The sequence below is a fragment of the Oncorhynchus tshawytscha genome, linkage group LG01 (genome assembly GCF_018296145.1).
Source record: "Oncorhynchus tshawytscha isolate Ot180627B linkage group LG01, Otsh_v2.0, whole genome shotgun sequence".
NCBI classification, from domain to species: domain Eukaryota; kingdom Metazoa; phylum Chordata; class Actinopteri; order Salmoniformes; family Salmonidae; genus Oncorhynchus; species Oncorhynchus tshawytscha.
In genome coordinates this window covers 13,822,540-13,847,253 of record NC_056429.1, presented here as the reverse complement: position 1 = coordinate 13,847,253, position 24,714 = coordinate 13,822,540, and the positions used below count along the sequence as shown (strand labels likewise).

The 24,714-nt window shown below is 42.1% G+C and overlaps 1 protein-coding gene across 8 annotated transcripts in view; it reads right to left on the bottom strand.

Annotated features, from left to right (window-relative positions):
• Positions 1-24,714, bottom strand: part of cadps2 (Ca++-dependent secretion activator 2) — a 274,943-nt gene that overhangs the window by 59,553 nt on the left and 190,676 nt on the right. For 6 of the 8 annotated variants that reach the window (XM_024382391.2, XM_024382574.2, XM_024382104.2 and 3 more), the window contains 8 exons: positions 19,830-19,971; positions 19,434-19,538; positions 17,481-17,636; positions 17,136-17,283; positions 6,596-6,610; positions 4,693-4,767; positions 3,612-3,695; positions 3,450-3,482 (listed from right to left, as the gene is read on the bottom strand). In XM_024382391.2, the coding sequence (XP_024238159.1) occupies positions 3,450-3,482; positions 3,612-3,695; positions 4,693-4,767; positions 6,596-6,610; positions 17,136-17,283; positions 17,481-17,636; positions 19,434-19,538; positions 19,830-19,971 (758 nt within the window). The remainder of the gene's footprint in view (positions 1-3,449; positions 3,483-3,611; positions 3,696-4,692; positions 4,768-6,595; positions 6,611-17,135; positions 17,284-17,480; positions 17,637-19,433; positions 19,539-19,829; positions 19,972-24,714) is intronic. The other 2 variants (XM_024382335.2, XM_024382445.2) reach the window with 1 other exon arrangement.

The following is a 24,714-nucleotide window of genomic DNA, read 5'->3' as shown; positions in this document are numbered from 1 at the left end:
AGGCCTCTTTAGTGCCCTAAGTTTACATAACTGTGACCTATTCTGCCTACCGTCTGTAGGCTTTTAGTGTCTTTTTTAAAGGTTTACATTTTTTTTAACCTTTACTTAACTAGGCAAGTCAGTTAAGAACAAATTCTTATTTTCAATGACGGCCTAGGAACAGTGGGTTAACTACCTGTTCATGGGCAGAACGACAGATTTGTATCTTGTCAGCTCGGGGGTTTGAACACTCTAACCACTAGGCTACCCTGCCGCCCCATAACAACCGTTCCACAGGTGCATGTTCATTAATTGCTTATGGTTCATTGGACAAGCATGGGAAACAGTGTTTAAAACCTTTACAATGAAGATCTGTGAAGTTATTTGGATTTTTACGACTTATCTTTGAAAGACAGGGTCCTGAAAAAGGGACTTTTCTTTTTTTTCTGAGTTTAGATGGAGGCATGGAGGAGATAGAGAAAGAGATGGAGGCATGGACCAGGTTCCAACATAACTACACTCTAGATTGGGGCCAAAACAGAATACACACGGGCCGCCCTCTGTCACGCTCTGCCCTCTTTCAAAGAATGAGCCTCAGTTCTGTACTTGACTTGTAGCCAAACATGCTAGACACACAACCACGCACAGAGGCTATTCCAGACTGTCAACAATCTAGTGTGAAATCAAATCATGTCAAAAGGAGGCAGATGGAAAAAAGGTGTGTGTGGTGGTGGAGTTGGTGGTGGAGTTGACTCTACTGATAACTACTTTGAGGAAAAATGTACTTGCTTTGACTGTGATATGTGGTTGTCTCACCTTGCTATCTTAAGATGAATGCAATAACTGTAAGGCGCTCTGGATAAGAGCGTCTGCTAAATGACTAAAATGTAGAAATGTGGTGGTGGTGTAGTGGTGTTGGTGTAGTGGTGTTGGTGTAGTGGGGTTGGTGGTGTAGTGGTGGTATTGGTGTAGTGGTGGTATTGGTGTAGTGGTGGTGGTGGTGGTGGTGGTGTAGTGGTGGTGGTGGTGGTGTAGGTGGTGGTGTGTGGTGTAGTGGTGGTGGTGGTGGTGGTGGTGTAGTGGTGGTGGTGGTGGTGGTGTAGTGGTGGTGGTGGTGTAGTGGTGGTGGTGTAGTAGTGGTGGTGGTGTAGTGGTGTAGTGGTGTTGGTGTAGTGGGGTTGGTGGTGTAGTGGTGGTGTTGGTGTAGTGGTGGTGGTGTTGGTGTAGTAGTGGTAGTGGTGTGGTAGTGGTGGTGTAGTGGTGGTGGTGTGTAGGTGTAGTGGTGGTGTAGTGGTGGTGGTATAGTGGTGGTGGTGGTGTAGTAGTGGTGGTGGTGTAGTAGTGGTGGTGGTGGTGGTGGTGGTGTAGTGGTGGTGGTGGTGTAGGTGTAGTGGTGGTGTAGTGGTGGTGGTATAGTGGTGGTGGTGGTGTAGTAGTGGTGGTGGTATAGTGGTGGTGGTGGTGTAGTAGTGGTGGTGGTGGTGGTGGTGGTGGTGTAGTGGTGGTGTAGTGGTGGTGTAGTGGTGGTGGCGTGGTTGTGGTGGCGTGGTGGTGGTGGTGTAGTGGTGGTGTAGTGGTGGTGTAGTGGTGGTGGCGTAGTGGTGGTGGCGTAGCAATGACTGGTTAACCTGAGGGGGATAAGTGCTGAAAGCTGTGGAGATAAAGAAAGGAAGAGCGAGAGAGAGAGGGATTGCTGCTAATTATACACTGCTGCCAGTCTGGTTTCCTGCCCCGGATCTGTTTCCCCCAGGTGCAGCTAGTTGTGTGTGTGTGTGTGTGTGTGTGTGTGTGTGTGGGAGGGATCTTAACCTTTCGTGACAAGGACCCAAAAGAGTTTTCTGCTAAATGCTCCAGCGACACAACCCTCCTCCACTCTCCCATCTCTTTAGCTCACCTGTAAGAGGGGCTTAACAGCTTTCGGTTCCCTCCACACAAAAGCGCAAGGTGGTTACATTATAATTTCAGGTGAAGGGAGGAGGAGAGTAGATTTGGCAGGCTCAGAGCTCTGGGAACCAGTGTCAATGGGACACGTGGGATTCGCTGAGTCAAGGACAGGCGGGAGGGGGAGGTTTGAAGAGAAGGACAAAGGCTTGGCTGGCTTTATCAACAGTCCCACTCATGGATGCTGAAAAGGGTGTCAGAGTGTGCTTGGTTACGATAGAGTGAAACCACCTCTTGCTTTGGGTTAAAAGTTTGATTTGTGGGTCGAAACAGGCCTCCCTAACCAGAAATGGAGCGCTGCCTACTGGTGAGTGGACTGAACCCTTACCACTAGACCACCAGGGCAAATCTTTTGATGGCTTAAGAACAAGAGTATGTCACAATGAAGTGGCCTAACCGACCAAGTAATGACACCCTGGCCCTGCTTTCACATTTAGTGAATCAGAGACTTAGCCTTGCAATCCCTGACCAATGGAGAGTCAGCGGAATGTGCCTGTCCAGAGTTTTATTTTAATTTTACCTTTATTTTACTAGGCAAGTCAGTTAAGAACAAATTCTTATTTTCAATGACGGCCTAGGAACAGTGGGTTAACTGCCTGTTCAGGGGCAGAACGACAGATTTTGTACCTTGTCAGCTCAGGGATTCGAACTTGCAACCTTTCGGTTACTAGTCCAACACTCTAACCACTAGGCTGCCCTGCCGAGTGCGAATTATACCGTGACATTTTAAAATGAATGAATAATTTCAGCACCCAAACAGTGTACTGTGCACTCGCGCCTTTGGATGAATGGAAAGAGACATCTGTTACAAAACACTAAAAACTGTAATGACATTCTGTAATTGTCATTGGGTCTACACTTTTAGCTTTTTTGTAGTAAGAAAAGCTGGGACACCTGAAAAGGGGCTGAGATACGAGACTGTCCCGGGATGACAAGTGCAGCCACATACAAAAAATATTTACCACTCAGTACAAATGGCATATTAAATCAGCATTATTTCAAGTCACCCCCCCCAAAGTTTGACTTTGTTGCATTTAGGGGGTCTGCGATGCCCCCTGGGCCCCCCGTAATTCAGGATGTGTCACTGCGTCTCTCTTTGGGTAATTAGAGGGCTTCCTCATCGCTGTATATGCCATCTTTCTGTCGGCTGATTGAGCTCCTGCTTCCTGCCATGGTGCTGTCGCTCAATAGTGTTGATGCGGCATGTAGTGACCGCCCATGACCGACACCTTGGCAAATCGCTCAAAAAAACTTTTTCATTAGCCAACGGTGCCAATAATTAGTCCTGCACGCCATCACAACCTCAAATACTCTGACACAACGGTGCTTCAAGGCAAAATGTTAAAATATTTCACCCACATTTAACATCAGAGTCTGATGATAAACATCTAACAAATATGATATTTGCTCAATGTCAGCTTTCCTCAGAAAGCTTTTCTTTTTGAGACAGAAATATGTGTGTGTGCAAACAAACATGTTCATATGAGCAAGTAAGACATTGTTAGAAATGAAGGAGAAATAATACTCACAGGCACATCCACATACTTGGCAGCTGCTTTCACCTTTGAGGCAAAGGAAAGATACAAAAAAAGTTCAACTGAGCAGATTCGGTTACAACAAATGACATGTTGCTTTTCTAAGGACTGAACGCAAAGGGTCCGCATTCTCTGGAGTGGAACAGAAAAGCTTACCGTGAAAGATAGGATAGAAGAAAAGAATGTCCCTTCGTCATATCTGGAGAGTTTGGAGAGAACACCGTCTAAAACTCCAGCAAACTGCCAGGGGAAACAAGAAAATCAGACATGTTAGTTGCCATTTGTAAAAAGAAGGGGGGGGGGGTATGAATGTACCGCCTGATTGACTTCTCTTCACATTTTTTTGTGTATGCTTTCCGCTCTTCTTTTGGTTATAACATATTCTATCATATTTTGCATAGAATATGAGAACAATTAACAGGTGTGATATAACTGGGTTATATCACACCTTAGTAAAATAGAACTAAGAAAGTGTTTGTTAATAAAATCGGCATTGGATTTGAGGTGGAGAAGGGCTGAAATATACAGTATCTATATGCAGGAATAGGGTTGCAAAGGGACGGTATATTACTGGAAACCAGTAAACTACCAGGTATCTATTTTGGTATCTTTCAAGGATTTTATGAAATCTATCACAATACATCTAGTGGCCCTTTTAGATACTTCAGAGAATCACAGATGTCTGTAATAATCTCTTGCCCTCGGTGTGGGCAAGAGATTATTAACCTAAATATAAACCAGCAATTTAGTGAATACCATTGGTGTTTAATATGAGGGTTTCAGCATGAAATATACTTATATATATATATATATATATATATTTTTTTTTCTTCTCTTCTTTTCTGTACAAACCTTTATTTATATTACTATGTCAATGTATTTGTTGTTAATGTTTTAACGCCAAACTGGTGGCATTTGTGAAAAAGTACATTTTTGAAGAGTTAATTGAAAATAATGCAATTGTTGATTAGATTTTTTTCATTAATTAGGCTATTTTCTATTGAACCATATCTACTAGAAACTCATGGACACAAATATGATAAATTAATACTATATAAAACAAATATAATAATGTTATTCAAGTTTAAATTACCAACAGTTAAGATAGATTGCCATAGATTTTCAGCTTATACTCCAAAATGACTGAAGATTCCAGTAATTTGGTAAATTACTGGTAGCTTTGCAACACTATGCAGGATGTAGTCATTGGGTCTGTGGAGGATGTGCAGTAACATACCTTTGTGACCATGGAGGAAATCATGTCTTTAAACGCATCATCGATCAGGACATCGATTTTCGAATGGTACTGTTGCTGAGGAGGGGGTAGGGAGACAAACAGTTTTAAGATCTATGATGAGGGAGATAAGGTAAAAATGATTCCTTCATTTTGGCATGCACGGACACGCACGCACGCACACTCTCTCTCTCTACCCTGACTCCCTACCCAAAACATTCAGCAGAGAAAATCTTCCCATGTAGCACCGGTGAGTTAAGCAGCTAATAGGGCCATTATGTGGCTGAATGGCATTCCCGCTCTCATTGGAAGGCAAAGGAATTCGAAGGATACTTTTTGTGCTTCCCCACAATTAGAGCAGCCTTGTGTTCCTCTAAAGCACCGGTCCAGCTGCGGAGACCAAAGGCTCACACTAGATTCAATTAATCCGCCATTTCATGTCTCATAACCCCTATATTCATGAGTATTTTTTACCCTCCCAAAAAAAACACGTCACAGCCAAAAAGAGGGAGGGATAGAAAGGAGTGAGAGAGAGAGAAGAGTGAGATGGGGGATAGAAGAGGGCGGGAGAGCCTCCATTTGCGGCATTGAATGGCTGCCTTCGACGCTCGCACGGCAGCCAGGGAGTTCATCTCTTGGCGACAATGCCCTTTCATGACGCGTCTAAAGAACACCCAAATTAAAAATTTCAATCAACAAAGCCTGCAGATCGGTGACAAATTGAGGGTGCATGGAGGTCACCATCGGCAGCCCTCATTTTCTTTTCACCTTTTTCTTCATCCCACGAAATGGCAGCTTCTTTCATAAACAGAATTTCAAGCGAATCTTAAGGACTTTATTTTTTTTACCTCAAATAACACTGCTGTGTTTGCTTTTTATTTTACAGAGGCGGCCGAATTGTGAGGTCCTTCTTCACATTAGAGAATATTAAATTGTGAGGTCTTTTAAAATGTGTGCACCACATGCAAAATAACAATTTATTTTTAAAACTTCTGGTAGCAAACTGTTAAGAGCCCAAGTTTTTTTATTCTAAGTTACAACTGACATTTCCAAATGTAAGCTTCCCATTCCAATGGCAATAACAACAACATAGTTAACTGATCATTTCTTTAGACATGATGATCCTGGTGATATATTGGTATACAGCAAGACAGTCCCAATTTGCAGAGACGCTTTTGATGAAGATATTCGATTAAGCATTCGCTGGGGAATGATTTCGGGGCAGAGCTATCTATGAAGTGGAAAATCACAAAGGGGGACATTCCTCCGTTCTATTGAAGTCTCCTACCTCAGCCAGCCTGTACTTTGAGAAAAAATTCATTTCTGATCTCCTAAAAGTTTAGACGACTTCTCCATTCAGCAGTTTGAATAGGAAGTATGATGAGCTGGCAATGGCAGACGCCATTCAGCGCACAAACATCTGAAATGCCAGGATCTCTTTTGTGTCGATCAGAAGCGAGCACTCTGGCATAGACCGCTATGCACAAAGACATTCTCTGGTGAATGTGAAACATAGTGTTTGGATTTAGTTCAAATTGAGGTCCCTTTGAGACAAGGACCAGAGGAAGTTACATTTGTTTGCATATATGAATGTGCTCTGTTCCACCATTGTTCCATTCCATTAAAAAAAACGAATATAATAAAAAGATCTGTAGCGGCAGGTAGCCTAGTGGTTAAGAGCGTTGAGCCAGTCGAATCCCCAAGATGACTAGGTGATTAAATCTGCCGATGTGCCCTTGAACAAGGCATTTACCCCTAATCGCTCCTGTAAGTCGCTCTGGATAAGAGCTTCTGCTAATTGACTAAAATGCAAATGTTTTCAGTAGGTGTGAGCGTGATAAGGAGGGGACTAACACAGAAAGCTGAAGGTGATTTAAGATTCTACAAAGGGATGAAAAACACTTACCCATTGTTTGTCAATCTTGGATTCAAACAGGATGTATGCAGGATGTAGGATGTGCAGGATGTATGAAAATGAAACCAAGGAAATGAAAGAAAGAAACAAGCAAAATCATCACCTGAAATTCAATAGCATTAGATGATTACAGTAAACAGCTTGCACACAATCATTTCATTTAATTATTTGATTATGCAGTATGTGTGTATGATACAAAATAAAAACAATTTAACACCGCCAGGAAATGTTTAATATCTCTGCATATAAAGTACCAGTCAAAAGTTTGGACACACCTACTCATTCAAGGGTTTTTCTTTATTTTTACAATTTTCTACATTGCAGAATAACAGTGAAGATATCAAAACTATGAAATAACACATATGGAATCATGTAGTAACTAAACATTTTCAAATAAGCAAAGAGAAACGACAGTCCATCATTACTTTAAGACATGAAGGACAGTCAATGCGGAACATTTCAAGAACTTTGAAAGTTTCTTTAAGTGCAGTCTCAAAAACCATCAAGCGCTAAGATGTAAGTGGCTCTCATGAGGACAGCCACAGGAAGGGAAGACCCAGAGTTACCTCTGCTGCAGAGGATAAGTTATTTAGAGTTAACTCAACCTCAGATTGCAGCCCAAATAAACGCTTCAGAGTTCAACTAACAGACACATCTCAACATCATCTGTTCAGAGGAGACTGCGTGAACCAGGCCTTCATGGTCCAATTGCTGCAAATAAACAACTACTAAAGGACATCAATAAGAAGAAGATACTTGCTTGGGCCAAGAAGCATGAGCAATGGACACTAGACCACTAGAAACATGTCCTTTGGTCTGATGAGTCCAAATGTGAGATTTATGGTTCCAACCCGGTGTGTCTTTGTGAGATGCTGAATAGGTGAACGGATGATCTCTGCATGTGTGGTTTCCACTGTGAAGCATGGATGAGGTGGTGTGATGGTGCTTTGCTGGTGACGCAATCAGTGATTAATTTAGAATTCAAGGCACACTTAACAAGCATGTCTACCACAGCATTCTGCAGCGATACACCATCCCATCTGATTTGGGATGAGTTGGAACGCAGAGGGAAGGAAAAGCAGCCAACAAGAGCTCAGCATATGTGGGAACTCCTTCAAGACTGTTGGAAAAGCATTCCAGGTGAAGCTGGTTGAGAGAATGCCAAGAGTGCGCAAAGCTGTCATCTCGGCAAAGGGTGGCTACAGTGAAGAATATAAAATTTGTTTAACACTTTTTCAGTTACTACATATGTGTTATTTCATAGTTTTGATGTCTTCACTATTATTGTACAACGTAGAAAATAGTAAAAATAAAGGAAAACCCTTGAATGAGTAGGTGTGTCCAAACATTTGACTGGTACTGTACATAATGGGCTGGTTTGCCGAACCTGGATTAGGCTTAATTTACTACCGAACTGAAAATAGTGCTAAATGGAGAACCGCCATTGAAAGTTATTTATGGCCGAATACTTCATCTGAGTCAGGTATAACTACATTGTTTGAGATTCATATACATGTCAATTTTAACTATTAACATACATTTCTGTAGAAAGTGGAAAAAGGATTGATAAGTATGCAATTTGCAGTGAAGATGTCCATTAACACAGTGGTTCCCAACCTTTTTTGAACCGTGGCACACATTGACTGGATAAAAAAAAATTCTGCGGAACACATTCTTTTACTAACAGTTGATTTAGTGGCAATGACCTCCCTCTCATCTGAACCAAACTGGAAATCATAATTTTTTTCTGACAGAGATGTTGTAGATTAAATAGTGTTTATTAAAAATAAAAATAAATGTAGCTCCGGTAAAATCAATGACTGTATATGAATGGACAAAGCCATCGATCCCTTGACACCATTCATTCCAATGTGAAGACTCAATAGTGCATGCACAATGTGAACTACTCCAGGAAGTGATGTTGCAGGCTAGCTCAATGTTGCCCCCTCTCATTGAATAACTCAAGTTGAAGGCTGACCGGGGTACTGCAGACTGCCATTAGCAACTCAATTATCCTTTCAGTTCTGTGTGCGATTTAAAAATGATCGGTTCAAGAACATACATCTGGAGTATTAGAAGCAATTATTGGTGCCATGATTGTCTTTCAAAAATGTTTTTATTTCCACAAAGATTCACCACGAAAAGTGCCATTTTTACATTCACTAAATTGGGGATCCTATTTTCTGCAAACAACGCCTGTAATAACGCTGTCGGCTTTGAACTTCCATGGCTTCAATAAGAGGGGGCAGTCATTCTCCAATGGGTACAATATTTCATTTTTAAGCGTAAAGGTCTAGAGTTTAGCGTTTTTTTGCATCGTAAACCACAGACATAAAGCCATGCTCCGTTTGTTCTATAGCAGAAGCTGTTGTACTGCAAAGCCCAATCAGACTTGCCTGTGCTAATGGTTCTCACATGCAAAGTAAAATTGTGACTCGTTTCAGGAAACTAGGCGGGTCACTACTTCACAGGAGTGCCATTTGAATGTAAACGTATCTTTTTTAATTAAAATGCGTTTATTGGCAGAAATGCCTTCTGAAATGTGAACTTTCATGTGCCTTAATAACAGACTTGAGTGCAATCGGTAAATACAATCAAAATGGTTAAATTATGAGCCTAGTTGGTTTAGCCACAGAAAAAGTGCGCAACCTTCCCCCTATCCATGATAGGCTGAGATAATGAGTGGAAAGGACATACCAAGAGATGAGTTCAGATGGGTCTGCCATATAGCATGTTTCTGTCTATTTGAGCTGGTCAGCATGTATAGGTAATTCTGTCTATCGCGGCTTTAAAAAAAATGTATAGCGTAGTAGAACTGCGTAAGTGTTGAACTCCACTTTCTGAAGGAGAGAGAATTGAAATCAGTGGCATTAGAGTATGATAGCTAAGGAGATGGAGAAAACACTACCAACTAAGGGCAACCATGGCATCCATGATGTATATGGGTAAGATAGTCTAGCTAGCTACATTTTCAGATGTTACGCGTTTCTAATTTTGACAGAAAGTCGTTTTCATTTCAAGTTAAAGTGTACTGTTAGCTAGCTAGCTAACGTTAGCTGGCAGGCTTGCTGTTATTATTCGTATCTCAGAACCATTTGCTTTGCTAGATATAGCCTAATGTTAGCTAGTGAACATTGAACTTGGATGGTTAGCTACCTGCAGATTCATGCAGGGTAGTAACCTCATGAGTTGGGATTATGGTTCATTGTTTACCTAGCTAGATACATGTCTTAACAAAAGACTACACTATGCAAGTAACCATTTCAATAGAATGTCACTGTGACGACTGTTGATAGACATAGCTGGTAAATTCGCTCTGCTATCTACTCCACCTTTAGAGCACTCTCATCTGAGTGTGCCAGAGCGCAGAATAACTGACAAATTTATGAACGCTCAACACCTGTTGAATATGGCTGGTGTCAGTAAAGGTTAAATTGTTGCCAGCAGCACAGTTGTAGTCACCAACACTCTGGATTACATAAAAACAGCCTAACCAGCTCTGCTAGGGTGAGTAAAATGGTCAGTTAGTTGTTCTTTCATTTGTGTCTGGAAGTTGCTAGCAAGCTAGCCAACGTTAGCTTGGGCGCTTGACTGTTGTTGTTAGGACAGAACGCTTGGATCAACCCTTAAAGAGATGGGTGAGGCTAAAGCTTAAAAGGATGTGAATGATGCTGAATGGGTGTAGACAAAGAAGAGCTCTCCAGTAGGTACCAAAATATTTAAAGGCCATTTTCTCAAAAGTATGGTTCCATATTTAGCAAATTTCAAAGCAGAATTACTTATCCATTGTTCCTCAAATGCAGTGTATGATATACCAGTTTGTAGCTCTATGTCTCTGCTTTTATCCAATGTAAAAAAGGTAAGACCGAATCAAGGAGGTCAGTCACAATTACACAAATTACTTTGCTAGTGATGCTCTCCCCTCAAATGACACAAAAGTAAGAGCAGCTCCAGCTCACCGGACTTGAAACAACGATACAGATGTAGAGTGCATTCGGAAAGTATTCAGACCCCTTCACTTTTTCCAAATGTTCTTACGTTACAGCGTTATTTTGAAATTGACTAAATACATTTTGGATTAAAATGGATTAAATTGTTGTTTTTCCCTCATCAATCTACACATAATACCCCATAATGACAAAGCAAAAACAGGCTTTTAGACATTTTTGCAAATGTAAAAAAAAAAAAAAAAACTGAACTATCACATTTACATAAGTATTCAGACTGTTTACCCAGTACTTTGTTGAAGCACCTTTGGCAGTGATTACAGCCTGGGGTCTTCTTGGGTACGACGCAACAAGTCTAGCACACCTATATTTGGGGAGTTTCTTCCATTCTTCTCTGCAGATCCTCTTAAGCTCTGTCAGGTTGGATGGGGAGTGTCGCTGCAGAGCTATTTTCAGGTCTCTCCAGAGATTTTTGATCGGGTTCAAGTCCAGGCTCTGCCTGGGCCACTCAAGGACATTCAGAGACTTGTCCCAAAGCCAATGCTGCATTGTCTTGGCTGTGTGCTTAGGGTCGTTGTCCTGTTGGAAGGTGAACCTTCACTCCAGTCTGAGGTCCTGAGCTCTCTGGAGCAGGTTTTCATCAAGGTTCTCTCTGTACTTTGCACCATTCATCTTTCCTAGACCCTGACTAGTCTCCCAGTCCCAGCCGTTGAAAAACATCCTCACAGCATGATGCTACCACCACGCTTCACTGTAGGGATGGTGCCAGGTTTCCTCCAGACGTGACGCTTGGCATTCAGGCCAAAGTGTTCTTGTTTGTCAAGGTCTGAGAATCGTTTTGGAAAACTCCAAGCGGGCTGTCATGTGCTCTTTACTGAGGATTGGCTTCCGTCTGGCCATTTTACCATGAAGGCCTGATTGGTGGAGTGCTGCAGTGATGGTTGTCTTTCTTGATGTTTCTCCAATCTCGACAGAGGAACTCTGGAACCCTGTCAGAGTGACCCGATGGTCACTTATTGTGACCAGATGGCTCTTATATTTATTTTTTATTTAACTAGGCAAGTCAGTAAAGAACAAATTCTTATTTACAATGACGGCCTACACCGGTCAAACCCGGACGATGCTGGGCCAATTGTGTGCCGCCCTATGGGACTACCAATCACGGCCGGGTTGTGATACAGCCTGGATTCGAACCAGGGTGTCTGTAGTGACGCCTCTAGCATCACTAACTGACCATTTTACAATTTTAGAATAAGGCTATAATGTAACAAAATGTGGAAAAAGTGAAGGGGTCAGAATACTTTGACTGCACTGTAACCATGTGCCAATCAATTCATTATCTGAATTATATTCCATGTTCATCCCACAGGTCATGTTTATAAGTGAATGTATCCAAAAAATATAAAGATTAGGAAAAAGTTTCACGGCACACTTATGAGTCCCTCAAGACACACTAGTGTCCCGAGGCACACCGGTTAAAAACAACAGCACTGTGTGTTAAAAGCACTTCGAACATCACAAAGGCATAATTTGAAAAATAAATGATTTCCTATGAAAATAATAAAAGCAGAATAATGTATATATCTTTACCTTGGAGTTTCGCAACATCCTAACAAAAGGCAATGAAAAAAGAATATCCTCAAAATAATTTTACTGTGAAATATAATGCTTTCAATGTGCAAACAATCTTCAAAAAACAGTAATCCGAGAAACAAGAAGAATTGAACACATTTCTTGTTAATTATCCAAGGTGAATGGCTATATCCTATTTTGCATACCATAAGTAGATCAGAAATACAATGTTTATTTGCTAAGCTACATACACTACATGGCCAAAAGTATGTGGACACCTGCTCGTCGAAGATCTCATTCCAAAATCACTGGCATTAATATGGAGTTGGTCCCCCCTTTGCTGCGATAACAGCCTCCACTTTTCTGGGAAAGCTAGATGTTAGAACATTGCTGCGGGGACTTGCTTCCATTCAGTCACAAGAGCATTAACGCTACAGCAATCGTATGCTGTAGCATTAAGGTTTCCCTTTACTGGAACTAAGGGGCCTAGACCGAACCATGAAAAACAGCCCAAAAACTATTTTTCCTCTCCCACCAAACTATGCATTGAGGCAGGTAGCGTTTTCCTGGTATCCGCAAGAAAACAGATTCATCCGCTGGACTGCCAGATGGTGAAGTGTGATTTACCACTCCAGAGAACTCATTTCCATTGTTCCAGAGTCCAATTGAGGCGAGCTTTACATCACTCCAACCAATGCTTGGCATTGAGCATTGGATAATCTTGGGCTTGTGTGCGGCTGCACAGCCATGGAAACCCATTTAATTAATCTCCCGACGAACAGTTATTGTGCTGTCATTGCTTCCAGAGGCTGTTTGGAACTCGGTAGTGAGAGTTGCAACTGAGGACAGACAATTTTAAAACGCTACGCGCTTCAGCACTCAACAGTCCCGTTCTGTGAGCTTGTGTGGCCTACCACTTCGTGGCTGAGCAGTTGCTGCTCCTAGACGTTTCCACAATAACAGCACTTACAGTTGAACAGGGCAGCTCTAGCAGGGCAAAAATCTCACAAAATGACTTGTTGGAAAGGTGGCATCCTATGACTGTGCAATGTTGAAAGTCACTGAGCTCTTCAGTAAGGCCATTCTACTGCTAATGTTTATCTATGGATTTTGCATGGCTGTGTGCTCGATTTTATACACCTGTCAGCAAAGAGTGTGGCTAAAATAGCAGAATCCGCAAATTTGAAGGTCATTTTTGGCCATTTAGAAAAACATACATACATACATACATAGTGGGGCAAAAAGTATTTAGTCAGCCACCAATTGTGCAAGTTCTCCCACTTAAAAAGATGAGAGGCCTGTAATTTTCATCATAGGTACACTTCAACTATGACAGACAAAATCAGAAAAAAATCCAGAAAATCACATTGTAGGATTTTTAATGAATTTATTTGCAAATTATGGTGGAAAATAAGTATTTGGTCACCTACAAAAAAGCAAGATGTCTGGCTCTCACAGACCTGTAACTTCTTCTTTAAGAGGCTCCTCTGTCCTCCACTCGTTACCTGTATTAATGGCACCTGTTTGAACTTGTTATCAGTATAAAAGACACCTGTCCACAACCTCAAACAGTCACACTCCAAACTCCACTATGGCCAAGACGAAAGAGCTGTCAAAGGACACCAGAAACAAAATTGTAGACCTGCACCAGGCTGGGAAGACTGAATATGCAATAGGTCAGCAGCTTGGTTTGAAGAAATCAACTGTGGGAGCAATTATTAGGAAATGGAAGACATATAAGACCACTGATAATCTCCCTCGATATGGGGCTCCCACCCAAGTTGGGGTCAAAATGATCACAAGAATGGTGAGCAAAAATTCCAGAACCACACGGGGGACCTAGTGAATGACCTACAGAGAGCTGGGACCAAAGGAACAAAGCCTAACATCAGTAACACACTACGCCGCCAGGGACTCAAATCATGCAGTGCCAGATGTGTCCCCCTGCTTAAGCCAGTACATGTCCAGGCCCATCTGAAGTTTGCTAGAGAGCATTTGGATGATCCAGAAGAAGATTGGGAGAATGTCATATGGTCAGATGAAACCAAAATATAAGTTTTTGGTAAAAACTCAACTCGTGTTTGGAGGACAAAGAATGCTGAGTTGCATCCAAAGAACACCATACCTAATGTGAAGCATGGGGGTGGAAACATCATGCTTTGGGGCTGTTTTTCTGCAAAGGGACCAGGGCGACTGATCCGTGTAAAGGAAAGAATGAATGGGGCCATGTATCGTGAGATTTTGAGTGAAAATCTGCATGGAGGAATGGGCCAAAATACCAGCAACAGTGTGTGAAAACCTTGTGAAGACTTACAGAAAACGTTTGACCTCTGTCATTGCCAACAAAGGGTATATAACAAAGTATTGAGATAAACTTTTGTTATTGACCAAATACGTATTTTCCACCATAATTTGCAAATAAATTCATTAAAAATCCTATAATGTAATTCTCTGGATTTTTTCTCTCATTTTGTCTGTCATAGTTTTTGTGTACCTATGATGAAAATTACAGGCCTCTCTCATATTTTTAAGTGGCAGAACTTGCACAATTGGTGGCTGAGTAAATACTTTGTAGCCCCACTGTACATACATATAGACATATTTTATGAATAAACAAATTCTCCTGCTGTAGGATTATTTTACTCCTGTAATGGAACGGGTCAAATTAAGATCCCACACCCGTAAATCATCAATGGTTCAGACACTGTATAGATAATGATCTTGGACAGTATTTAGCACAGGTGAAACAACACCTTGCCATATCATAATCACCTCCATAATTAATACATTCATTCAATTAGGGCAATAATGACCATGGAGTTGGAATCTAAATTGGAATCAGTAGTGTACACTGAGTGTACACTGAGTGTACAAACCTGATTGCATCTGTTCAGCTATGAATCAACATCCTCAGGGACTTGAGGAGAATGGAGCTGAAGGTTAAGGGGACAGTGAGCTTAGCTCTCTGTAGAGACACTGTGTAAATAGTTGCCGGGTAGCGGAGGGTTAGCCTTTAGCAGGGTGAAATGCTGTAATGGAGAGATCGAGAGCTCATTCATCCACATCGATTTAGAGCAGCTGCTGCACGTTACCACTGATCTGGACGTGATATAAATGCGCCCATTGCAATGAATGTTTTGGCTGCAAGGCAGTCAAGGTGATATGAAGATTACTGAATCTGTTACAGACCAAAGGAAACTTGAGTTCTTGTGCTCTTGAGGGAAACTCAGGCAATGTAGGGAACAATATTTGTAATGTTCCCTCAATTTGGGGGCACAGAGCAAATTTGAGGTCTGCTGAGCGCAAACTTGAATGTTGTGAAAATTATGTGCAACTTCCAGTGCGTGTTTTCTTTGAACACTGAGGCTGTACCCGCTTTAAGTTAGAGGTTTAACAGTGGCCAAGTAGGCTGCTGTGGCTATTTGATTATAATGTAGGCCTATCAGAGTGGCCTACCATAAACAAAAATGGAGAAAATGCATCCCATAACATTTTTACATGGAAATTGCTGTTCAGCCTAGAGTAACAGCCAATGTGGGGTGTTCAATGTAGGCCTACATTCGATTAGACTTTTGAAAAAAACATGCAGGGCTAGACTTTAACCTGTTCATCCAAAATGTTGTTGTGTTTGATGCAAGAACCCACTTTACAAAACAAAATGCATTATCATTCCCATACCACTATTACAGAATCAGACAAGTTATGTTATCCTCTGCCTATTGGCTACTTAGCTTATTCAAGCCTGTCAAAATACCACACTGCCTCTTTAAGACAAAAAAAATGGTCTTTAAACTGACTTGCTTTTAAAAGAGGTCTAGAAATGTACACTCCCTATTGCTGACAATAAATGGGGTATAATTGGGCTAATAACTCACTAATGGGTTCAAGCCCAGGCTCTGTTGCAGCCGGCCGCAACCGGGAGGCCCATGTGGCGGTGCACAATTGGCCCAGCGTCGTCTGGGTTATGGAGGGTTTGGCTGGCAGGTATCCTTGTCTCATCGCGCACTAGCGACTCCTGTGGCGGGCCGGGTGCAGTGCACGCTTACACGGTCGCCAGGTGTACGGTGTTTCCTCCGACACATTAGTGCGGCTGGCTTCCGGGTTGGATGGGCATTGTGTCTAGAAGCAGTGAGGCTTGGTTGGGTTGTGTTTGGGAGGATGCATGGTTCTCGACCTTCGTCTCTCCCGAGTCCGTACAGGAGTTGCAGCGATGAGACAAGACTTTAACTACTACCAATTGGATACCACGAAATTGGGAGAAAAAAGGGGTGAAAAAACTCATTAACTAGAGGATATGAACAAAATGTGCACACGTGGCTACATGCAGCTCCCGCTTTGATCTCAAAACAAGAGCATCTACTCACGACCGCTCATGCTGTAAACACAGTTCAGTTCAAAGTGAATGGCACAGATCCATATATGGCAATGGTCTATTTTCATGTAGGCCTACTGATTGGTTATGCGAACCGGTCTGTGTAGAGTACGAGTCATGCCGGTCAATGCTATACAATCCTACTCCAATGCATTCTGCCTTCAATAAAATCTTTTGCATAGTTAGTTTTGCATACTAAATCTTGCATAGTTCACTTTGTTTCGGTATGTTGCATTGAAAGTGTCTAATATTGTGTTGATTCAACCACAATTGCCACAGTAAAGGGAAATGTTGATAGTGTTAACTAACAGGGAAAACTAGAAAGTTGAGTGAAGTTCAATCTCATGCTTCTCTCTGTGGGCTGATATTTCTTCTGCACAGCAGGCCCGGGGGAGCTTAGAGGGATCATTGCTTATAACTGCTGAGGGCATGTAGGCTTGTAGGTTTAAACATATGAATGAGGCTCTGACCATTCTGTTAACTACAGTATATCCATTGTTCGCTACACTAGTTAGTTAAATAACAAAACATCCTGGATTTACATTAGTCAAGTACGTGATGGTTTTGCATGCAATACTGGAAATTTGTGATCAGTTTGTGTGGTCAAAGAACAGACAATAGATGTTGAGTGTGGTCGTACCTCTTGACCGGAGTCCAGCACACAGAGTTTGGCGCACTGCTTCTTGGCGTCCATTAGCATGTTGAACATGGTGCACACCGACAGCGACACCCGGAAGTCCGTTGCCTTGCTGGCCTTCTGCATCTTGGAGTCAAAGGCGGCTTTCGTTCTTTGGGTATAAAAAGACAATTGAAAGGTGTTATGATATGGTTAATTCCTAGGGGCTATGGAAAACACTGTTCAAAACCACATCACTGAACTCTTCCTCATTATCCTCAGTAATATCTCAGTTATAAACCAGGTATGCAGTGGTAAATGCTTAACCCCTAACCCATCACAGGTGGTGACGTCCTCCTGACCTCTGACCTTTTGACGCAAGCCTCCATCATGTCGCTGGCCATGAGCTTCAGCCTCTGCTCCAGGTGTTTGGCAAACTCTGGCTCGGGCCAGTGCAGGTCCAGGACAAACATCTGGAGTGCGTCCAACTTCCAGAAGAGGTCCTCTGAGGTTGCTGAGCCGTTACTAGGGGTTGGGGAGGGAAGAAGCCAAAGATTATCTTTGCCAAGCTTCATGGAACTTCTGTCAGTTAAACATGAACAAATGAAAACAGTTACAAAGTCTGGGGTGTTGTGCTCGAGGGTTTTAAGTGAAGTAAGGATGTTTTCTTGTATTACTGCTCAATAACTGAACACGTTTGACAATTTACATGGATCACAGTTTAACATGTCAGAGTTGGATATGACATGTTCTTAAGACACACCCAACAGTTCCTGAACATGTTCTACAGTGACTGAACACACCCTGCTGTCAAACTGACTGTTACTAAGGAGACTCTCAGCACATAGACAGATGGGTCTCCATCGCCACCTTCTCTCCGGTGTCTACACCGCAACACATGGCAACCGGTGGCTGTAACCAGCATCCAAGTGTACAGGGAACCAGAGCGAGCGAGGGAGAGAGACAGAGGGTGAGCGGTGGTGAAGCACACTCACTCACTTTTCTCACTTCGCCTTTAAAAGACTTACCTTCACAAGTGGGAATAAATAATTTGAGCGAAATCCGTGTTGCAATTAAATGCTCGCTCATATCCCCCCCTCATGACTAATTAGGATCTCGCTTCTCCGAACGTCCCCTCTCCCAGGGGAATGGAACGATCCCCCACGCCCGTCTGTGCTCGCTAACGAAGTGCCAGTTTTTTTTTTCTTTAGTGAGGCAAGGGTAGGTGGGTGGGTGGTTTGAGTCTCCACTGTTTCTACTGGGCCCTCAGAAGTCAACTTGTATTGTGATGAGGCAGAGTCGCGTGGAACTTTTTTGCCTGTTGTTAACAAGCTAGGTTGTTTACATCATGTAGAATGTGCTAATCAGACCCTGACATTTTTATTTTCAGGTCTACGTAGTCTGTAGAATTCTCATAAACGCTTCAGGAAATCGAACCAGGGTACCGAATTCCATACGTGAAAAGCCCTTAATAATTTTGCTTGTGGGGGATCTTGACTGCTCATTTATGACAAAGGTTTGAGGAGAAAATGGTCACTTGACAAGTGCTGAAAACTGTTTCATAACAGTCCCAAAGACCAGCATTGAGGTTTCAAAGAAACATATTCACTGAAATCTGCAAAATGGCTACGCCTACTTACAAAATGTCCGGTAAATTAATTCCTTGCAAGCTGAAATAAGAATCCCATTTCTTATTTAACATTCATTTGGAATGATATACTTCACAACTCAGTGCTTAACTGAGCTGAGAATTGACCAGCATACAGTAACATCACAGTTATAAACAGGTGTCTCTGATACTATCCAATATACAATAAAAATACCTGAAATATGTTGGATGTGTGCACAAAAAACATGCCACAGCCATTCCTGATCAAGGAGCCACAACATACATTTCAAAAAAGAGATGCTGCTGTGCCACAAAACATTTGCCATGCTGCACCACATAACACAACACTCACAAGACAACAAAAACATGCTTTTATCTTGATACCAAAGAAGGTATCAGTCTGGAGGTCATCAAAAGGGGGCAACCAATCCCAGGAATATCTGGGCCACGTGAATTGCACAGTTAAAAGCCTCAGTAGTAGTAGACATACTGGTCTTACTATTAACATTTAAATGTGAGGGCAGATTTTCAAGTTTCACACTTCTACAAAATGCTTTAAGCTGGTTCGATAGTTAATGGCATACCATTGGCAAAGGGAAGTAATAGAATGCGAAATAGTGTTCTTGAATTGGAGAAGTTTGACAATGACAAGACAACCACAGCACAGTCCATGCCACAGTGCCCCACTAGGTCTTGCGGCAGCCCATACACACGTGCTGTCACACAGCGGGCCCATCCAGGAGGGTGCTGAGAAGCTCGGCATCTGTGGGAGATTGACTTTGGGCAGAGGCACGCTCGGTAAGTTGTTGGTTATTGTCCTGAAAAGAAATGAACGGCAAACCAAACCAAACGACAACAAAGAAAGATGCGACAGAGACAAAAGACAACAGAGAGATCCCACTGAGTGTTGATGCTCCAGATTCCATGTGGTTTTGTGCCTCGTCGGTGGATGTATTCTAACCTACACTACACACACTTTTCTGTAGACATAAAAATGCAGACAGAAGTATTCTAGGCTTGCTACTGTTCCTGATGTAAAACACATCTCTGAGCTTTAAATAGCACAACAGAATGCAACTAATGACAACATTGGGGGGGGGTGTTCTTACTTGACGGACTGCCAGGTTTCCTGCTGGAAGCCGCGGTGGATGGACTGGGCGATGGAGGACTCCATAAGGTCTATGTAACGCACCACCAGCGGGATGAACAGGTCCTGCAGGTGCTTGTGGAACATGCCATTGCACAGGTGAGCTGGGGGGGAATGAGGAAGGAAGTACAAAATAAATTCAAAGGTTTTGAATGTCAGCTTGAAGGTCTTTATACAGTTCAAATCCTAGACTAGTTAAATCACGGCCCTTCCCTCCCACAGTCCACATTATGATATTTGCATACAAATTCCATCTTTTCACAATCCTGATATGCAAAGGAAGTAGGAGAAAGAAGAGGAAAGATAGAAGAGAAAGATGCTCAGAAAGTCAGAGTAAGACAAAGGACTCTATTTGAACAAACCTAATGCGATTGTAAATCTTATGTCCAGGGGTGTTTTGATATTTTCACAGGGGGAATTATGGGCGCAATAGCTGTCTGTGTTGCAAAAGGGCTGGGTTTTGATTAATAAATAAGTTGTAGGTGTGATGAGGGCTTGACCATTCACAGGCCAATCAACATGTTCGATGGCTTAATACTGCATGTGGTTATCTCAAGTTGTGTATGTTATTGACAGTGTTTGCATTATCATCAACTCCAATTTGGCTGGGGGGCACAGAATATTCTCACCCTAGTCCATTATATATTGATACCGTTTATTAAATAGCATAGGTTACAGTAATGAATAATAGCAACAGGAAAATGCATCCAGTTGTTGTAATATATTTGGAGTGTTGGCAGTCAACATTGTTGTAATTGCTTCAATGAGTAGGCTTAAAGGCCATACATGTCTTTATGCATTTGTCCTAAAAAAAAATGTATACTAGCCCCCCCTTAAAATGTGTGAGACATGTTCATAATAAGGAAGATATAGGCCTATGTACCATTCAGAGGAGGATTATAGGACTGAATCATTTGAATATGTTCAGAGGAGCATTATAGGACTGAATCATTTGAATATGTTCAGAGGAGCATTATAGGACTGAATCATTTGAATATGTTCAGAGGAGCATTATAGGACTGAATCATTTGAATATGTTCAGAGGAGCATTATAGGACTGAATCATTTGAATATGTTCAGAGGAGCATTATAGGACTGAGTAATTTGAATATTATAGGACCATGTAAATTGTGAAAAGCATGACGGTAAGTCTCATGAGTACACCATTTAAAAACCTGCTATTGATAAAAAAAATATATATATATTTTTGTATTTATTTGATATCTTATCACCTTTAATACTGCACTGTTGGAAATGGACCCGTAAGCATTTGACTGTTAGTCTACACCTGTTGTCTACGAAGCATGTGGCCAAATAACATTTTATTAGACATTTTATTTTGATTTGACATGGTAGTTGGCACATGCATGGCCAGGATAAGAAAGACATTGGTGTTGAACCCACTTTCGTTAGAGTAGGTAGGGTAAGGGTAGCCTACTGAGGGAATAGTTTTTAATCAAATGAAATGGAAAACAAGCAATTGTTAGAGGAATATACAAGGGTCTCTGGCATCATCTCATCTCTTGTTCCATTATGGGCATTTAGACATGTAGCCTACATACATACAGTGCATTTGGAAAGTATTCAGACCCCTTCACTTTTTCCATATTTTGTTACGTTACAGCCTTATTCTAAAATGCATTAAAAAAAACTCAATTTACACACAATACCACATGACAAAGTGAAAACAGGTTTTTGACATTTTTACAAGTGTATTAAAAAATAAACAGAAATAGCTTATTTACATAACTATTCAAATCCTGCTATGAGACTCAAAATTGAGCTCAGGAGCATCCCGTTTCCATTGATCATCCTTGAGATGTTTCTACAATTTGATTGGAATCCACCTGTGGTAAATAAAGTTGATTGGACATGATTTGGAAAGGCACACCTGTTTATATAAAGGTCCCACAGTTGACAGTGCATGTCAGAGCAAAAACCAAGCCATGAGGTCAAAGGAGGTCATGAGGTCAAAGGTCCGTAGAGCTCAGAGACAGGATTGTGTCGAGGTACAGCTCTGGGGAAGGGTATCAAAAAAATGTCTGCAGTATTGAAGGTCGCCAAGAACACAGTGGCCTCCATCATTCTTAAATGGAAGAAGCTTGGAACCACCAAGGCTCTAACTACCCTAGAGCTGGCCTCCCGGCCAAACTGAGCAATCGGGGGAGATGGGTTTAAGTCAGGGAGGTGACCAAGAATCAGATGGTCACTCTGACAGAGCTCCAGAGTTCCTCTGTGGAGATGCTAGAACCTTCCAGGACAACCATCTCTGCAGCACTAAAGACCTGTTTCTGCTTTGTCATTGTAGGGTATTGTGTGTAGATTGATGAGGGAAAAAACTATTTAATACATTTTAGAACAAGGCCATAGTGTAACAAAATGTGGAAAAAGTCAAGGGGTCTGAATACTTTCCAAATGCACTGTATGGAGGGGGTTTCTACACACATCCAAAATAATAACAGGCGCTGGCTAAAATAATGTACAACACATAGATGAAAAAGGGATGTCCACTCACTGTTTTGCTGCTCCAAAAAGTGATATTTTAATTTAAAAAAAAATATTTTTAATAACATGTTTCATAAAAGCTTTGGTAATTAAAATGTATTTCCAAAGTCACGAGCTCAATCCTTTATGGACCAGTCTTGGCTACTTAGCAAATCTATTGGGCAGGACAAAAAAAAACACAGCCTTTATTGAGAAGAGGGGAGGCTGTGCTTGGTCTTTAATCGAATAAAACTTAATGGGGAAAAAACATTTGTTTTTTATATGTTGCTAAATATGAGGTTTGCAGGCACAAAAGGTACATCTCTCTTGTTCCATGTGCACATGGGCACTGTGCGTTGCAGCTGGATAGCCTGTGGTTCCGGTGTCAAAATCAATGCTATAACCAACCGCGTTACCGCTAAGACCTCCTTTGTGCTGAATTAAATTGTCACTTTTGCGCTGGTTTTTAAGGACACACCTCAGAGCAAGCGAGCTGACGTTAGACATGTAAATTGCCGAACATGGTGTTGGACATGTAAATTGCTGAACCTTTACATGCAGAAATGGACTTCTAATGTGCGTTTGACACTTGCGCCACATTGGCGCCAGCCGAAAATAGAGCCCAGAGAGAGATTCACAGAGAGAGAGAGAGATTCACAGAGAGAGAGATTCACAGAGAGAGAGAGAGAGCGATTCACAGAGAGAGAGATTCACAGAGAGAGAGAGAGAGCGATTCACAGAGAGAGAGAGAGAGCGATTCACAGAGAGAGAGATTCACAGAGAGAGAGAGAGCGATTCACAGAGAGAGAGAGCGATTCACAGAGAGAGAGAGAGAGCGATTCACAGAGAGAGAGAGAGAGAGATTCACAGAGAGAGAGAGAGAGATTCACAGAGAGAGAGAGAGCGATTCACAGAGAGAGAGAGAGAGATTCACAGAGAGAGAGAGAGATTCACAGAGAGAGAGAGAGCGATTCAGAGAGAGAGAGAGAGAGATTCACAGAGAGAGAGAGCGATTCACAGAGAGAGAGAGAGCGATTCACAGAGAGAGAGAGAGCGATTCACAGAGAGAGAGAGCGATTCACAGAGAGAGAGAGAGCGATTCACAGAGAGAGAGAGAGAGAGAGATTCACAGAGAGAGAGAGCGATTCACAGAAAGAGAGAGAGAGCGATTCACAGAGAGAGAGAGAGAAGAGAGAGAGCGATTCACAGAAAGACAGAGAGAGAGAGAGAGAGAGATTCACAGAGAGCGAGAGAGAGAGATTCACAGAGAGAGAGAGAGAGAGAGATTCACAGAGAGAGAGAGAGAGAGAGATTCACAGAGAGAGATTCACAGAGAGAGAGAGAGAGAGAGAGAGAGATTCACAGAGAGAGAGAGAGAGAGAGATTCACAGAGAGAGATTCACAGAGATTCACAGAGAGAGAGAGATTCACAGAGAGAGAGAGAGAGAGAGAGATTCACAGAGAGAGAGAGCGATTCACAGAGAGAGAGAGCGATTCACAGAGAGAGAGAGCGATTCACAGAGAGAGAGAGCGATTCACAGAGAGAGAGATTCACAGAGAGAGAGCGATTCACAGAGAGAGAGCGATTCACAGAGAGAGAGCGATTCACAGAGAGAGCGATTCACAGAGAGAGAGAGAGATTCACAGAGAGAGAGATTCACAGAGAGAGAGAGATTCACAGAGAGAGAGAGATTCACAGAGAGAGAGATTCACAGAGAGAGAGAGATTCACAGAGAGAGAGATTCACAGAGAGAGAGAGAGATTCACAGAGAGAGAGAGAGAGATTCACAGAGAGAGAGAGAGAGATTCACAGAGAGAGAGAGATTCACAGAGAGAGAGAGATTCACAGAGAGAGAGAGATTCACAGAGAGAGATTCAGAGAGAGAGAGAGATTCAGAGAGAGAGATTCACAGAGAGAGAGATTCACAGAGAGAGAGATTCACAGAGAGAGAGAGAGAGAGAGAGAGAGAGATTCACAGAGAGAGAGAGAGAGGGGAGAGACAAAGGAAGAGAGCACATAGGACTCCTGTTGGTCTCTCAGGGCTTCATTAGTCCTAATTTCCCATCACTCTGTTCCTTCATTTCCCATTATTCTGTTCCTTCATGATTAACACTTGCCTTTTTACCCTCCTGAGAGCCCACGGCTCTTCTCCCAACAAGTTCCTGCATCACGCAACACATGCAGACACTAAAGTGAGCATTTAGTTAATCCTTAGTACACGTGGATATAAAGACCTGGTGTGATAAATGAAATATGTTTTGTTCACACTACAAAACAATCATTAAAACGTGGTATTACAAACAATAATGCTTGAATTCTGACAATGTATTTGTTCAGTTATCACACAGTATCAACATAGCCT